Genomic DNA, 12,524 nt, shown 5'->3' with positions numbered 1-12,524 from the left:
TTTTTGAAAGTCAGATTGACCTTAAGTATACTAATGCTAGAAATCTATTACAAAAAGATTATGTTAGAGTTAAACCATTGAATCAATTCTGAGGGAAAAAAAAAACATAAAGATGTTACATTATATAGAGCTCTTTGGAAATGCTGACATATAGAAAAAGAAACCTTTAAGTCAGTCAACCTAAAAGAGAGTTACTAACTTAGAAACTTACAAACAAGTTATCCTACTATAATTACTCCAAACTTATTCCCATTATAACATTCCATTATAATTACTAACCACTTATCATATTCTATTACAATTAGGAGCTTTAATATTGTGCCTTCTTCTTCAGTTACTCTCTGCCCCATCTCACCCCTTGCCCACTCACCTCTCTAGGGTGCCTGTTGCAACGGTCAACCTCTATCTTATTCCCGCAGTGTGCACACTGCAGCTCAGTCACAGTTCCACTGCGCCGGCTCTTAGCCAGGGCCCCTCTCCAACAGTGGTCATCCACCAGCTGCAGGTTCTCCTTCAGGATCATGTTGGGGGTCGCCACATGCCAGTGGGACAACACAGACTCTGCATGATTCATTATGAATCCCACTGGAGATGTTTATTGTTGGTTCTGACTCTTTTTATATAGTCTTGAACATAGAGCACACACCTACACATTAGCATAATCTAGGCAAGTACAGCCCAGTGTTTTAAATGCATCACACCTTGTTTCCCTCTTAGCCAGATGTCCCAGTATCTTTCCTCTCCTGTGGGAGGCATCCTGAAGGTGTGAGAATGAAAGGCAAATGCTTGTACCCAGCTTGCTATTATTCTCTCTTACACTGCATTCCCACACCTCCTCTTCTTCAAACTAAACAGCCTCAGCTCCCTCAGTCACTCTTCGTAAGATTTATTTTCCAGGCCTTTCACTAGCTTCTTGTCCCTCCTCTGCACTCGATCCAAGACCTTGGCATCTCTCCTGTATTGAGGTGCTCAGAACTGAACACAATACTCAAGGTATGGCCTCATCAGAGTCCAATACGGGGGGACAATCACCTCCCTGCTCCTGCTGGACACAGCATTTCTAATACAAGCCAAGATGGCATTGGCTTTTCATGCCACGTGGGCACACTTCTTGCTCAAATTGAGTTGCTTATCTGTTAAAACCCCCAGGTCCCTTTCTGCCAGACAGCTTTCCTGCCACACTGCCCCAGGCCTGTAGCACTGATTGGTCTGTGGCATTAGCTTAGTGCCTTCTCCCTCTGCACTGTCTGGTCTTCACTCCTCTGAAAGTTCATATTTGGCTTTTGCTGTCTTTGTCAGGAGCTGATAGTGATCTTCATTATAGACTCAACAAGTATTTATTTAGGAGCTACACTGCATCTAGGCAGAAATATTTCTATAGTAAAATGTCTTATTTTGCAGTTTACATATACTACTAAATTGACATCTAGGTTACTTCTGTCTTCAAAGCTGACCACCAATAACAAAAAATATTTCTGATGGCCTCATCTTTTCCATAATTGGGAAGGAAATCTTGAGTCAGCAACATGCAATTTTATGCAAAGCATGACTTGAATGCAAGATACCAAGTTTGGGCTTTCTCCTCCCTTGAAGTATTTGGAGGCTGAATGCCTAGCTGTTTTTGGGAGGCCCTGAGGGAAGCCCAGAAGTTCTGAGGTCGAAGCCTAAAAGAGCCACGTTTACATAATACAAACAAATTTCTCATTAGCAAACCAAATACTATCATTGCTTTAGAATGATATTCAGTGGCATTTGGCTTCTCAAAGTCAGTCCTGTCATGGGAAGGATTTGACTGGCAGGGAAATAATGGAGTTTTACCTCTGTTCACTCAGTCAGAGAGTGTTTCAGTTAGAGATACATGATCACTTGAGTTGATATGTTTGTGCTGCCACCAGGAAGGGACAGGGAAAGTCTTTTCCAGTGCTGCTCTCCTGAGCCACTCAGCCCTTGTCGCTGCTGTGCCACTGTGCCAGTGTGAGCACTTGTATGTAATGCCTGGAGGATGCCTTGCCTGGGAATCAGGTCCCAGCTCGTAACAGCTGTGGAAAGTCATCCTGATGCCTGTCCTCTTTCACCTTGGCACCCAAATGAAACACAGAGGAGAGTGCCACTAATATTTCTGTTGTTCTTTTTGTGTAGTTATTTTTCAGAAGCTGCAATGAAAAGGTGTGATTGCCACGTTCCAGTAACCAAAAGCCAGTTAGACCTATGCAGGATGTTTCTTGGCAGTCCTCATACAGACCTTCATCCTGACTTAATGTTAGGAGTAAGAAAGTGATCGTGCCCCTGTACTTGGCACTGGTGAGGCTGCATCTCAAGTACTGTGTTCTTGTGGGCCACTCACTGCAAGAAGAACATTGGGGTGCCCCACCCCGAATTCACCAGACTAACTCAGCCATCTAGAAGTTAAGGAACGAAGCTATATTTACAGTGTGGCACAATTTACAAGCATATATACACAATATATACAGATATTTACCACTATATACAATTATATACAGTTTAATACAGTATTACAAGACCCCTCTTGAACAGCAGAACTGCCCAGGAGGACTTTCAAACCAACTCCCCTCTTTCTTTCCACCCCTCCTCCCTTATTTCAGAATCTCTTACATGCAAGCAATGAGACGTGGGAAGTCAGATAAGAAGTTAGAAGGAAAATGATTAGTTGGGATTATATGCATCCAGGCAGAGGAATTAGTGAAGCAAATGACAGCCAGACAGAGATTGACTGACTTTGTTTCTGTTTCTTGTTTTTATATCTCTCAGCAGAACAAATGAATGATACAGACATCACTATTATTTTCTTTTCACAGCCAATGAGCTAATTTCTCTCATTAAAATATTCCAATTAGCCTCAACCTAGCACAGGTAGGGGTCAGTCTTTTCTCCCTAGTATCAAGTGATAGAACCTGAAATTGTGCAGGGGAGGCTTAGATTGGATATTAGGATTTTTTTTTTTTACTGAAAGAATGGACAGGTATTGGAATAGATTGTGCAGGGAGAGGGTGGAGTCCCTGTCCTTGGAGATGTTAAAAAACCATGTGGACATGTCACTTTGGGACATATTTTAATGGCCATGGTGGTATTAGGTTGATGGTTGGACTCAGTGATATTAAAGGTCTTTTCCAGTCAAAACAATTCTATGACTCTATGTCAGAATCACATCACACGTGCATGGCTTGGGGGTTTGTTGCAGGTGCAAAGCTGGGCAATTTCGACTGTCCATAGCTCACAGATTGCAGGATCTTACAGGCAAGTTGTCCAAAAATCACAATAGTAAGTCAGGCTCCTACAGCAAGAGTTTCCTTGTAGGGAATCCTAAGGGATTCTCCTGTGTTGAGGTCATGGATAGCACCAAGTCAAGCATTTGCAGAAGCTGGTATAAATACAAACTCTGTCAGAAAGACTATGTTAAGAATTACCAGAATGGGAATATTCCTGGGATTCCTCTAAGTGTTCATCTATCCAGTAACCCAACTGCCAAAAGTGAGGCATTAGTGGGGGTTACTAACTTTGTGGTCTTCTTGGAAGCCTACCACATTGTCATGACCTTTTCTGCTTTGATGCTCAAATTGCTGGAAGTTGGGCAGCAATTTCAGTCTCTGCTATTGCTGTTGATTCAGGAAGTGTTTCAAATGGCAGGCTCAGCCAGCAATGCAAACTGCAGGCATAAAAAAGAATAAAATATCCTGAAATTAACCAAAGGGTACATTAGGTACAATTGTGCCATAATTTTCTACTTAACTCGATGTGAAGTTTGGTCTTGGATTTCTGAGCACAATGAATAGCGTTTTGGAAACTGGAAATTGCATTACAGCTTCTGTTTCCTTTCCAGGGAAGCATATGAAGCACAGAGCAAGGGAAGGTCATGACTAAAGGGAACAACACAGGATGTCTGAGAGGGAAAGGTGGGGTGAGAGGAGCTGCTTCAAAACAAGGACAGAGAAGCAGCAGGAGAGCATGAGGGTGAAAAGTGGTAACTGGAAACCTTGCAGTATCTTAAGCAGAATACTTTAAAGGTCAAAAAAAAGAGCTTGCTTCCCCACTATTTTTCCACATGCTGGCAATGTTATGAAACTTTTGAACTGCCAGACAGATAGGTTGAGTGTTTCAAACCAGCATCGTATTAGTCTGATGAAAATGGTGGACAGGCTGGAACTGATCAGAGTGTATTCCTTAGCCATGAACAGTTAATAACACCACTGTGCAGCAAGTATTGTGCTTGCTATACTGTGGCATACACCTCCCAGATAGATTTCATACACCATTCTCTTTGTCTGTAAATCAGTTCTGAGACAGCCCTTCATTGGGTCTTAAGCAAGGTGGAATTGATGCCATCATTCCTATCCCCACTGTCTAGGGCAGCAGGAGGATCTCAGGCCAATTGTGCACTGGCATGAGAAGCAGTTTGGGAACCTGATAGAGTAAGAGCTTGTTTTCTCTACTCTCCTTTTCCAGCGGCAGCTAAGTTGGCCTTTCAAGAGTAGCTTATTTAAAGCACTTTGCAGCCCTGTGGGCCAAGCAGCACCTCCAGCATGTGGTTTGGCATAAAGGAAAGTAAGCTTAAAATATCTATGTGTTTCTCAAAAGGCAAATTGCCTGAAAAGCATGTCTGATGATAGCCCAAACCAGAACAAGGTGTAATTACATACCCTTTTGGTTTGCAGTTTGTATGATTTTTCTCTCTGGCTTTGCAAGTGTGCCATAGTTGTGCTTTAGTGGCTCAGCAGCCTTTTAACAATCTGTAGAAGGTGCTCTGTTGCCCAGGCACCGGCAATGCTAAAAGACAGAACACAGTATCCTCTGTAAGATCATGTAGCTTAACAACATGGACCAGTCACAAAGTAATGACTTGGCCACAAGTAGCTAGGAGAAAGGAGACCAGAATTGGGATGATTACCCTCAGTGTTTTCATTGTAGAGTTCCTAATCAGAACATTTTGATGCTTGAGTTAATAATCTTGCAAATGTAACAAGGTAGACAGGGAATAGCACAAAGGAAACTATCTGGAAAGAATTAACTATTAACAATGCACCTTAAATAGAACTGACTAGGAGGAAAAGAAGAGAAATATTGGCCAAGTACAGTCTGTACTCAGTTTCAGTAGGTGGGTGGGATTTGTTTACAGAAGCAGACAATCATCTCCTTCCTCTCTGCAGTAAAACATGTATTTAAAGGAAGTACTAGTTGAAATTTTGTCTTAAGTACAGCTTGCAAAGTAGAGCCTCAAAGCAAGCCTGGTCCATTTGATTTGCTACTCTGTAAAGTAATGATTTAATTTAAATCAAGAGGCAGCAGCTGTTGAACTGATATCTGAATTGGAAGGCTTTTCAGTCCCCACTATGGTGTCTGTATTCGAGGGCTGTAAAACTCTGTATTGAGAAGGGCACCCCAGCTGATTCACTTGCTTCTCCATCAGCTTTTGCTGTGAGGGTGGCCAGGTACCCCAGCCATAAAGCCAAAATGCCTTGGTAAACAATGCCAGCCACTTAAAGGATCACTCAGTACATGGGTTTGTCCTTATGAAAATAAAGGAACAGTCATGAAGTGGGACAAACCACCCAGAATGAGTCTGTCTTCTCCAATGAAAGCAGGAGAAAATGGCACTGCTGCACTTCTGTTGTTGGTCCATGTAGACTGGAGTTTGCCAAATAGCCCAACACCTCTTCCCTCCAATTAACATCAAGTCTGATTAAGAATCCAAAGAGTCCTTTTTCAAAAACATCAATGTCTGGATCAGAAGATCAAAGATCAATGATTTTATATATATATATTTTTTTTTTTAACCTGAGAGAATGAGTTTTTAAAAATCCCTTATCAGCTTCTTTTTGAATGCCTGAAAGGGGAAAAAATAAAGGGTATCTATTAATATCACCAGTAATATTCCAGAATGTATCACATGCATTATTGTTAAAATTATTCTAGAGATAACAGTGCCAGCAACTCATAGATACAGAGTTAGCTATAAAGTCCCAGAAATTGAGAAGGATGATGAGGTGGAAGAGAGCAGCTGAACAAAGTGAAGACTGGGAATGGCATGTCTTTCTTGCACTAATATGGTAATGAAATATAGCAAAGGCAGAGTGGAAATACTTATCTTCACATCCTTCTAACAACTTCTCGCCATACGCACTCAAACTGCTGCAGAATTGCTAACATGAGCTATTAGAGGATGAAAAGACCTTTATACCAGTATAAAGGCATCTCTGGTGAGCAGCTCTGTCACTTCTGCAGTGACAGTTCTCAGATCAATACAGTACTAGAGAGGGAGATGGGCTTTGGAAAAACTAGGGGCTTAAGTTCACCCATGCTAGCTTCAGCCTGTGTCATCCAGTGGAAGACATGAGTCCAGGCACCATGGCAGGAAATCCAGGGCCCAAAACCACTACATAATGCACACGGGGGAAGAAACAACCCAAACTGCAGTAGGAATTGATAGGCTCTGAGCTAACATTACCTCTCAGAAATGAGATTTGGTGTTATGGTAAATAGTGCCATAAACCCTTAGTTCCCAACTGTTTGGCAGTCAAAAAGCAGCAGATCTAATACCATGGGTTATTTAAGAGGAAAATAGAAGAACGTGCTTCTGTTGCAGCTCTCAGAACTAACAACAGGATGAGAAAAAGTGTAAGGAAGGGTGGGCAGGGTGATCCAGAGGTATGGAGTGGTCCCTGTACACAGAACAGACAAGCAGGACATAGCTCCTGCACAATGGGTAAGAGTTTGCTACCCAGTTGATGCTGAAGGTCTGTAAAATCACAAGCAAGTGCAGAAGCAGTAGCTTGCAGTTGATGGGTTCACATGTAGGAGGCTCAGGTGAAATAAAGTGGATATTCAGTTCAGAATATTTCTTCAGATATTTAGTTAAGCTGGGAGCTCTTTGGCACATGAGGAGGCTGTGTATGCTAAAATTTACATGAGCACAAGATGAGGCTGCACAGTTTTGCAGAGAAGAAATTTCACTGAGCAGTAGAGCTGAAAAGCCAACTTCTCTGGGTCAGTAAGTTGCTGAGCTGTGAATCATTGAATGAGGACAGGAGAGAAAGTTTTCTCCTTTTTCTTATACTCTTCTCAGAGTTTCTTTTTAGCTACTTGCCCCTTGTAGCCAGTTTAAGAAAGCCTTTAAAGGTGTTCTAGAGAGAGCGAGGGCTAGAGGAAAACAGGAACTTTAAAAAAAATCTGCTTCTGAAGGACAACAGATGCAAAAAATGGTAGGGGTACCAAGGTCACACAACCCAAGTTTGAAGAGTTAGGAGCATGAGGACAACCAGCAAAGTGCCACCAGCACCCACTTCCCTTTAGGGCACCCAGGGAGCAAGGAGTGCTGCCAGGTGGAGATGTAAAAGGACATGTAAATACAAACTGCCTTCATGGCATCCTGAAAGGAGAATGTTGCCAGCAGCTGAGGCTACCATGGCACACTGAGATGCAGATGTGGAGGCATGAGTGCAACCCTAGCCATTGCATGCAGGAGCAACCTCTGGTGACAGCTGTGCCACTCATGTAAAACATACAAGTTACCAGTGCCCTTATTGCTGTCTACAACTACCTGAAGGGTGGTTGTGGCCAGGAGGAGGTTGCTCTCTTCTCTCAGGTGGCCAGCACCAGAACGAGAGGACACAGCCTCAGGCTGTGCCAGGGGAAATTTCGGCTCGAGGTGAGGAGAAAGTTCTTCACTGAGAGAGTCATTGGGCACTGGAATGGGCTGCCTGGGGAGGTGGTGGAGTCGTCGTCCCTGGGGCAGTTCAAGGCAAGGTTGGATGTGGCACTTGGTGCCATGGTCTAGCCTTGGGCACTGTGGTAAAGGGTTGGACTTGATGATCTGTGAGGTCTCTTCCAACCTTGGTGATACTGTGAAATACTGTGAAATACTGTGAGAGAGTAGTTCTCTGACCGCAGACACCTTAGTCGCACCAGCTGCAAGAGCATTGAGAGTCCTGCCTAGCTCCAGGTGCCACTCAGAGAAAGGCCTGATTCTCTGCACAGGGTTGTGCTCAGCCAGAAGTGTTTCACTGTGAATGAGATTTATGTTCTTTCAAGCAGGATATTGCTAAAACCAGGTGGGAAGCTATTTCTTCAAATACCTATTTTTTAAGCCAACAATGTCACTTGACATTCCCACAGCTTTAAAATTACCTTTCCCCCTTTCTGTAGTTTCTGTGCAGCTTTTCCATGGCATTCTTCTTCTCTTCGTCATCATTACATCTGTAAAGGATTTAACATCATATTTTTCTTCATATTGTCCCACTTCAGTACTTTCCCTTTGTTTCAAACTTCTTAGTTGCTGTGTCACTCTAATGTGTAGTTTCTAGGTCTTCTTTTGCTTTACAGTGACCATTTTCTCATAGGCACTTACTCGTGAACAGTTCTGCAGTGACGGTAGCATGAAAACTTGCTGTATCCCTTATGTCTCCATACAGAACTCTAAAATTAATCAGTGAGAGAAAAAGAGACAAAGTAAGGTTGTTTGCTTGGATTTTTTTTTTTTTAATACAAGGGACATTTACTACAGGATATGTATTTTCAAGTATTCCCTAATTGCATGGAGAGAAATTTAGCCATTTTATAAAAAGCACATGCTTATTTTTCTTCATACATTCCAGTCATACCAGAGTCTTCCCACAAAAAGAGCAAGCTTTTGTTTTTGTGCAGTGTGCTCACAACAGCTACTGCACTAACATCATCCTGTTAAGATTTGGTGTTGAGGAAGGGATGCTTAGAGGCTGAGTGCAGTGGGACTGCAGGTCTCTAAAATCAAGTTGGGTTTACACTTTGACTCACTATCAGAAAGTGGTATAGTGTTGCATGTGTTCTGTTGTCCATATCTGTGAGAGTGTATCTCTGAAGTCCTTTTTCTTTTTTGCAAAGGCAAGACACTGCCTGTCAGACAACACCACCAAAGGGTTACTAGAAAAAGCTATAGGATTACAAGTGAATCCTTGCATCTCAGCTCTCTCACCCAAAGCAAGCTGACAGGTGTATAAGAACCTGCTTAATATGTCACGGAAGGTAGAAAATCTTGATGAAGATGATATTAGTCCTTTTGTCATCTTTTTCTTCATGAATACTTAGGTAAGGTCTCATGGAATTGTCATTTCAATTAGTGGAGCAATATTGCTGTTCGTGCAGAAGGGGAGAATGGGCTTTGGGTGTGAGGCTAGGGTCTCTCGTAGGCACTGGCATATGAATACTGCACTCCATTGCTCAGGGTAGATGAGTGAATAGCATCTGGCTGACCATTCTGGATTGGATGGGGCACCTTTGCCTTTGGAGACAGTTGAGACAAACACTATTTTAACTGTGTTTAAAAATAAACTTCATTAATATAGAATTTCTAACTTAATATTGGGGAGGTGACATGCTGTTTGTTACCCACTTCTGTCAGCCTTTAAGATTGATTTTCCTCAGGGATCAGCTGGTTAAAAGTACAAAACACAGTTGTGGCTTCTGGGATTTGAGCAGATCAGCTAGACAGAGCGTACCTAGGATGCAGGAGCCCAGAACAGGATGCAGCCTAGGATACCTAGCATACCTAGGATGCAGGAGCAGAGAGTTTCTAGGATGTAGCATTGGACCCTGTAAAAAGCAGAAACACAGTGCAGAACCCAAGGCTAGTGGGTGGTTCTGCTTCTTTCACTTGAGAGAGAGATTATTTAATTCTGCATATCAGAGTTTCCTGCGACTCTGTGATGCAGTGCTCCAAGCGAAGGGCACAGCCATTCATCCACTAAGTGGATGCATCAAAAGCAGCAGTGATTCACTGTTGTTAAAATAAAGGCACCATGAACTATGCCTGAGTTTTTAATTGTGATATTGTAAGAAAGCTTTCTGGAATGAAGAGAGTATTGTGTCAAATTGTGTCTTGAAACTGTTTTCTCATATGGCAGTTTTTTCAGGGTAGTGGCAGTGTTCCCAGAGAGACCAGGATGAAAAAACTGGAGGTCTCTGGATCACATCTTTCAAGAGCATCAGACCTTCTTTTTGTTAGATGCAAACGTGTCAGGGAATGGAGGGGTGCTTCTTAGTTACTCATGGTGGGTAATAACAAAGCACTTGATCCCATTGTTATTTTGAGCTACTGGCTTTATGGCCAGGTGTTTTCTGCCATGAGTTAGGATTTTGTAAATTAGGCTTCTTTATAGTCTGAAAAATATTAACATGTTTACTCTTCCTGCACACTCTCTGTTCATTGCTACATAACAGCTGAGAGCAATTTAGCTCCCTGGCAGTATATTTTAGTAAGACAGCAAATTGTCTGTGTTTACTTAAGCTACACAGTTCAGTAGTTGTACTGCAAATGTTGGTCAAGTTCCTGAATAGCTGTGGGCTAAAATAAAGTGCTTAAATTCGTATTTGGGTTCCTAAATAGAAGGTCTAATTTTTCAAATATTCAGTCCATCCTGACTCTTGATGACTTTTTGGAAGCCAAAAGGCCATCAGCATTTTGAAAATCAGGCCTGCCATGTGTTCCCATGCTTGTATGGGGAAGCTGAACTATGGCTTAGAGTCCTTTAAATACTTGTTGTAGTATTGCAGTGCCTGCTTTACTCTTTATGTTGCAGTAATTCCTAGTGGAGCTGATTCATGTTGACAGACTATCAATTGGGATTGATTAAAATGTCCAGTAGAAACGTTACCAGCAAGGTTGCTACTTCAAATCTTTACTGGAGGATGGAGAGATACACAGAGTAAGAATATTTCTGGCCACTCTTGGTCATTTTTTTTTCACAAGAGGGTAGTCTATAAATACCATCTTTCTTATAACATCTGTTTCACTGCCTGTGCCTGACAACAAGCCTGAGTGAACTAGAGCTCATCAGAAAGGCTGATTTTGCCCTCAGTATTGTTGGGAGTTCTGCAGTGCTTCTTGGAGAGGTTTTTCTCCCATGTGTCAGTGTAATGAGGCTTCCTTTCCTTTCTCTATATAATTTCAAGGAAAGTCTGATTCATTACTTCAGGGGCTGAGCTAAATTCTTTCCTCTGGACTGTCTTAAAAGAAATCTTTTAAGCCTCAAATGCTTGTGTTGGCTGCGGCTGCAGATGTCTGAAAGAGTGGGCATTCTCATTGCTTCTTGCTGCTTAGCCACAAGAAGAGGAAGTTCTCCTTAATCTGTGGGCTCAGAAGCACAGCAGAAGGACTTCTTGACCTAAGATAAAACAATTACAAAAACTGTTTCTGTGGAAGCGCAGCATGAAGGTGCTTTGGGATGCTTCTGGAATATATTACTGGGGATAAGTTACTCTTTATTTTCAACAGAGAATCACACTGATGCCTTTAGGAACAAAAGAAAAAGGAAAAAGAAAAAAATCTTATGTGATGAGGGGGAAGGGAAGAAAATATTCTTGGTAGGCTCAAGTGGCTCTGGAATGGGGAGATTTAATATACATTAAATCAGCAGAGTGGTCTGGTATGTCTGCAAAGGTAACTTTGAAAGAGTTTCTCATTTTGATCTTGGAGATCTTTCATTTCTTCAATTCACACACCCTGATGGACCAAAGTTTGCAGCGTTTTCAGTAACAAAGAGGTACTCTTTCTAGAACAGAGGTCCCTCCTGAGAGGAGAATTTTGTTTCTAAACATTTATTGGCTGGGGCTGACTGCATGTTCCCATTTCCTTTGCAGAGGCACGGCGATAGCTGGAATTGTTTTTGGTATAGTATTTATAATGGGAGTGATTGCTGGGCTTGCCATCTGTATCTGCATGTGCATGAAGAGCAACCGTGGGACTCGAGTAGGGGTCATCAGAACTACACACATTAACACCATCAGCACATACCCAGGTAAGGAAGTGAAATGACACTCCTGCAAGAGTGCATATGACCATAGTAGGAGTGTATCTTTGGGTAATTATGGCTCCACAGGAAACAAGGGATGTGAATACAGCAGGAGGCCATTCTCAGTCTGAGAGGGGGAAACAGCATGATGCCCTGCCGAGAAACTCAACACAGCTCAGCATGCACAGTGTTCATCAGAGCAGCACTCTGCCTGGGCTAATGTATTCAGCTACTCAGAGGGGTAATGAGATCTGGACAGGTGCCATATTCACACAGCTGTATGGCTTGTGGTGCCCATAGCAGCACATTGACACCTCACTCAGAGCAGTGCTGCATTGTTATAGATAGACCTTTTCCCTCTGCCAGAGGCTCTCTGGCAATGGATCAGTTGTTTCTCTTTTGTGTTCTGGTTCCTGTATTTGCTCTTTTTCACGTACAGTTGTCTCAGGTTCATTCTCTCATATAATGGGGGCCCAGCATACTACAGAGGGGGAAAACTGAACAATAAGGTCTGTGGATCATAGTGCAAAGACTTCAAGTGGTGCCATGTGGAGTCTAATGCAGCCTGGGCTGGCTGGTACTCAGCCAGAGCTCACAAGCCCTGCTGAGTGCTGCACGATCCCAGAAAACTTCTACAAAGGCATAGGGACGTCTTTGCAGGCTGTTTTCTGCTCTGCATCCCAGGAGGCACTGCTGGCTGGCATGCAGTGCTGAGTCTGAGCTAGCTCTGCATCCACCTGGCACCAT

At 42.7% G+C, this 12,524-nt stretch overlaps 1 protein-coding gene across 1 annotated transcript in view; it reads left to right on the top strand.

The window, feature by feature from the left end:
- The window catches only part of CYYR1 (cysteine and tyrosine rich 1), a 59,997-nt gene that overhangs the window by 44,554 nt on the left and 2,919 nt on the right, over positions 1–12,524 (top strand). The window contains exon 3 of the mRNA XM_064152371.1: positions 11,626–11,783. Within this exon, the coding sequence (XP_064008441.1) occupies positions 11,626–11,783 (158 nt within the window). The remainder of the gene's footprint in view (positions 1–11,625; positions 11,784–12,524) is intronic.

The sequence above is a fragment of the Pogoniulus pusillus genome, chromosome 12 (genome assembly GCF_015220805.1).
Source record: "Pogoniulus pusillus isolate bPogPus1 chromosome 12, bPogPus1.pri, whole genome shotgun sequence".
Classification (NCBI taxonomy): domain Eukaryota; kingdom Metazoa; phylum Chordata; class Aves; order Piciformes; family Lybiidae; genus Pogoniulus; species Pogoniulus pusillus.
This window is presented reverse-complemented; position numbering and strand designations above follow the sequence as displayed.